This window comes from Poecilia formosa, unplaced genomic scaffold, assembly GCF_000485575.1.
Source record: "Poecilia formosa unplaced genomic scaffold, Poecilia_formosa-5.1.2 Scaffold145, whole genome shotgun sequence".
In the NCBI taxonomy this organism is placed as follows: domain Eukaryota; kingdom Metazoa; phylum Chordata; class Actinopteri; order Cyprinodontiformes; family Poeciliidae; genus Poecilia; species Poecilia formosa.
In genome coordinates, this window is record NW_006800084.1 from 770,497 (window position 1) to 776,152 (window position 5,656).

The 5,656-nt window shown below is 37.0% G+C and overlaps 1 protein-coding gene across 1 annotated transcript in view; it reads left to right on the forward strand.

Moving 5' to 3' along the window:
* The first annotated feature begins 329 nt into the window (after positions 1–329).
* The window catches only part of f11r.1 (F11 receptor, tandem duplicate 1), a 10,335-nt gene continuing 5,008 nt past the window's right edge, over positions 330–5,656 (forward strand). The window contains exons 1-2 of the mRNA XM_007563181.2: positions 330–775; positions 4,891–4,956. Of these exons, the coding sequence (XP_007563243.1) occupies positions 730–775; positions 4,891–4,956 (112 nt within the window). The 5' untranslated portion in view covers positions 330–729. The remainder of the gene's footprint in view (positions 776–4,890; positions 4,957–5,656) is intronic.

Consider the following 5,656-nt stretch of genomic DNA (forward strand, 5'->3'; position numbering starts at 1 on the left):
TATCAGTTTCTAGAAAACAGCTGTTAAAATTGTTACACAATTCTTAAAATTAGCTCATTTTGGGATAAATTGTCGCAGTTCAGAATTATACAGGGAGTCCATGAGAATGAGTGTTCAGCTGACACTGCTATATTGTGAAATTTTTAATTCTTAATAGAAGTCATGTTTAGGTTATGCAAATACAAACCTTTTACCACGTTAGTGGACACGTGATCAAACATCACCCTGGAAGAGAGGAAACCTCACAAAAAGAATAAAAACCTTTAACGTCTCAAGAATGAGAAAGGGAGGAAGGAAGGAAGCTACACACCTTCAACACAAAAACAGAAAACTCAGTGGAAGTGAACCCCCCACGCCACGCAGCTGGGCAATTCAAACAGGATTCTGTTTTCTTCTTTTTCTCCGTCCTGTTCTCTTCTGTTTTCCCTGCCCCTGTGTGTAAATGTGGTGGCTTCGTTTCAGTCCCGACCTGTTTTTCCACTCTGTCGTCACGTCACCTGTTGAGCTCTGATAACCCGGAAGTGAGCGCTGTTGTTGTCACCTTAGGTTAGAGCCTTACAGGTGAGAGGGAAGCAGTTCGAGCTGGTGAAGTTCTTGGAAAAGAAGCAGCAAAAGAGCGAAACTAAGCTGTTTACTCGACGTGAAGGTTATTTTGTGGAACTTTATCTTCATATTTTGGGCAGAAATACGGGAGAGGACAGAGTGTGTGAAAGAAAACAGCGAAGAAACATGGGGCGCCTCGTTTCACTGCTTTTGTTCCTGTGCGCCGCGACAGGTGAGCTGCTTTCAGCCTTTTTCTTGTTTAAAGTTAGTCGATAAGTTAGTCGATAGTTAATAAGTTTTATTGTAAAGCGATGGCCCTAACTTGTCTGTATTACTACAATACACAAAGTGTAGCGAAGGTTTGGCCGGTTGAATTAAAAAGTTCCAGTTTTTGTTTTCTTCTCTTTCATTGAGTGTAGTTTTTTTTTTTTAAATTTATGTAGATGGTAAGTTGAAATGTATATTCCAAAACTGGATGCTCTTTGATATAACAGCGAGTTGCTTGTACCAATAACAATTTCTGGAAAGTGTGCAACCAACGCCCTTATTGAGATGAATCGGCAAACGCCAAACAGTGCTTTCTTTCTTTCTTTCTTTCTTTCTTTCTTTCTTTCTTTCTTTCTTTCTTTTTTTTCAAAGTTGATTAAAAAAACACAATTCAAAACTGATAATTAGTATTACTATCATAATCAAATTACAAATTGAAGAAATTGATCTAAAAATTATTCAGTATATGAAGATAAGATAAATGCAAACAAATCACAGGATAAAAAAAGTTTTAACAAATCCATTTGAGTTGTGGAGGCGTTTGCTATCAAATATCAAGCAGATCAGTAAAAGTGTATCAAAAAACATCATGCTTATGATGATAAAAGTAAAAATAACAATTCTAACAACCTAAACAAAACTAAAATATGTTGAAGATGAAATAAAATGAACATGAGCATAATGATATCATTGGTAAAAACATAAAAGAAAATATTTGGATGATAAATACAGCATTGTTAAAGATGATGGTAAAATAAATGTAAGTATAAAAAATTAAATGATAGTAAATGTAATAGAATAATATATTTATGAATACTGAAATTACTTTATGGAAATATCAAGCATTACACCATTTGTAGTGTAAACTAATTTAATAGAAAATTATGGTAAAGATATAGATTCAAAAATATATTTTTACAATGACATTTTGTTAATAGAACAAAATAATCAATTCTTTATACATGTTCTCAAACTTGAGGGTTTTGGGACTCTACCTTTAATTGCCAATGAACAAATATTTGGTCTTGAGATTCTCTTCAGTTTTCTGACAGCTTTCACCAAAATGACATGAATGAGTAGAAAATTCCCTAGCAAACAAAATAAATTAATTCTCATGTTTATGAGAAAAAAATTACAATAACAGCACGAGAGAGAATATGCTGGTATTTGATGCTGCTTATATTTTGTATATTATTTCTGGTATTGTCAGCTGATAGTCAAGGTAACATGTTTCTTTCACTGGTTATTTTGTGGGCTGGACTCTGAAAGATTTGGGAACATTTAAAAAAAAATAATTCTTGTAAAGTGTCATTTTTTTTGCAGTGATGTCACAATTTATTCCCATAAATCTAAAATCAAATTCCCACCAAACTGTCCAGTAACCGTCATGTCATGCAGCCTTTACAACTCGTGATCAATGAATTATTCTTAAAAATAGGGCAGAGCCGCAAGGTGGTTTGTTGTTGCAACACTAAAATGAGTGTCCTGCTAATTCACATGATTCAGTCAAGTGTATCTGAACTTGAAACCCAGTGTCCTTAAGTCTTAAAGAATTGCATGCCTCTTAATAAATCCGTTTCTTCATGTCTGCCTGTTGGGTTGCTCTCTACCCTGAATGTACTCTTTGTGCTTTATTTTGAAACACACAGATTGTCCCCACACTGAAACGCACAAGTTGCACAAACAAGGAAGCGGGGGAGAGCTGCTGTCGTTTCTGTTTGGAGAGTTATCTCCCTAAACCAAAACTATGATTGTGCGATTATCTCAGTCGAGCCTTCCTGTGAGGAGCGCCTGCAGGCTTCAAAGATGTCTGCTGTTGAAATGCCAGCAATAACAAATCCATGATGTAACATTCAAAATACTACATCCAGGACGTGGATTAATTTGTAATTGTTGCTCTACTAATACCTTTCATTTGAGAAGAGCAGCATGGATTTGCACCTGGTTAATAAGTAAATGAGTCTTGCCGCACTCTGCTTCAGCTGAGCGTTTCATGTTTGCAGTGAAGGAAGTTGGGAAATGCTTGAGATCTTCTCTAATGTAATAGTATTAGTATAATGTAATGTGGCGTAAGACAGACAATCAGTGTTAATGATTTGGTTGTCTTGGAAGTCCCTGAACGGAGCCAGTTTCACCCAGGCAGCTGACGGTTTCACCGAAAGCTTCTCCCTCAGAACAAAGGAATGAGGGTGTTTTTTTTTTTCTCTTCCAGTGGAGCGTGGCAGCCACAGAGCATGCTCCAAAAGTACATGGGTGTGACTTTTCATCCTCATTGCATTGTTTGTTTTCTGTAACAACATGTAAAGTTGTAGTGGGATTTGGAAAGGGAGTGTTGAGTCACAGTTGAGTAGAGATTTTTTTTTTCTTTTACTTTACAATGACTGTCCAGAGAAAATGTATCGCTTGCAATTTTTTATATTTGTATTAATTTATAAGGATTCATATATTAATTAATTATATTAGATTAGAAGTACTTTATTCATCCCAACCGGGAAATTACTGTGCAGTTGCAGCATACACATACACACAGTGTGATGGAGACCAGGGGTTCCATACCTAATTGATTATTGATATTATGTTGTTTAGTTTATTTACAGATCAAATGCTTTTTGTTTCAGCTCTTTATTTTAGTTACACTGATATTTAGTTAAACATTCTTCCGGGTAGAGAGACTGGCCATTTTTCCTGTTGAGGGAGAATGTGGGGGAAAATGTCAGCTTGTTTCTGATTTCTACTGGTTTAACTTGAGTTTGCTAATTGTTTTAAGTACTTAGCTTTTCAGGGTGTGTCTAGTCAGCATGGTGGAGTAACAAGGGGAGCTCCAGGTGCTGCTGGAAAGCTCCTGGAGAATACCATTACAATTAAGAGGGCTAATACTCTGAGGAGTTATATGTAGTTAAATTTATTCTTTGATTGACCTTAGGTTAGTTCAGTTCTAATGATTTGCATGCATGCAAATATTTGTTGGTACCATTTATTGTTTTGTTAGGTTTGTGTAAGTAGTGCTTGTTTCTTGTTTGTTCTTTTTTGATCACCCCTTTATTTGGTAAAAGTGGTGAACTTGCCTCGGGTCTCATTGGACAATGGGTGTTGGTGTAACTGTGACCTACTGGTCCAAATAAATCCACCTCGACTGCATTTTCTTGCTTTGCCTCCTTCCTGAACGCAGAGCCTCCGCCGGTCAAAGTGACAGTCATTTAGTACATACCGTGTTTCCCCGATAGTAAGACACCCCCGATTGTAAGATGTATCGGGGGTTTCAGGGGGGTCGGCTAATATAAGCCGTACCCCGAAAGTAAGACATGTCTTACTTTTCGGGGAAACACCTCTCATCTAGCTGCGCGCCGCCTCCTGCCCACGTCCGCACCGTCCCCCTCTCCATACGTCGCCGCGTCTGCCGCCTCCGTCTGATCCAAATGAGCGCCGCCTCCTGCCCACGCCTGCGCCGTCCCCCTCTCCATACGTCACCGCGCCGTCCCCTGCACTTGTCACTGCTGTTAATTTTATGGTTAAAACAAAAAATTCGACAATTTTTTTCCAATATAAGACATACCCCGAAAGTAAGACATAGTGGGGCTTTTGGGGATAAAAAAGAAAGTAAGACACTGTCTTACTTTCGGGGAAACACGGTAGAACTTTGTTGAATAACTTTAAACTGAGGCATTTTTCCACTTTGCATTGCATCTGTTGCTTCTTCAAAATGTTTGTATTTTATCTAGTTGGCAGCCCACTCATATTGTACAAGTTTTATTTTAACAGCGTAACACAATCATTTACAGTTTGCCTTTCTATTCATTTTCTGTCCTAGTTTTCTCCTTTTTTTTTCTCAAATCACTGTATTTTTTTAAAGCCTTGTCAAGCATGACTCTGACCACAGATGATGGGAGTTCAGGACTTTACTTACCACCTGATGGTGTTTATTTTTGTGTTGTTACTTTATGCTTTTATCTCTAACGGATGTCACCTTTCTCAACCTAAACTAAAATAAATTTTCTCACCGTTTCTGCTCATGTGTCTGCATTTTAGCGTATGTAAATTTTAATAATACATAATTTTAAATATATGTATTATTTTACCTAGGTCTAGATGGAAAAAGTTTTGACGTCACAACTACAACTCCATCTCCGAAAGTAAAAGAAAATGAAGGTGAGCCTAAATATATTTGTGAATACACTAGTTACATGACTGCATCATGTTACTGCTGCTTTAATTATGACAAAATCTCCATGTGGTGTCCTTTCATGACTGCATAACAAGTTTCGTTTGACTTGATGCTGCGGTAATGCTCTGTTTATTGCTACATTTAAATAGTGTTTGACATTATTTCTTGATTTTTAGCAGTATAAAATAAAGGTCGGCTGCAGTGAGCAATTCATACACACAGTTGGCCTTTTCTACCTGAAGCCCAATACCTCCCACCACCAACACAGCGACGCAAAGCAGTTTTCTGTTGTAATTTATAAAAAGCTGCAGTCCAAACTTCACGTTGTTAATTGCTAAGTTTGCATTGGATCTGTGGTGAACTGATGGCAAACAGCCAGTCTGCTGATGTTTCTATGTTGATTTAGGTCACAACAGCAGTGGGACAAACAGATTGTACAAGACATTCAAGCAAAAAAAAAAAAAAAAAGTGCATTCAAATAAATTTTTTAGTGATATACTGATATGAAAACTGGGGCTGATATTCCTGTGTGTGTCGCAACTAGGGCTGTTGTAAACGAATATTTTAGTAATCGAGTAATCTATCGATTATTCTTACGATTAATCGAGTAATCGGATAAAAAAAATGATAAAATGAAATATTGGTAAATCTGGCATAATACCGGTGTTACTATCAGATATCAAT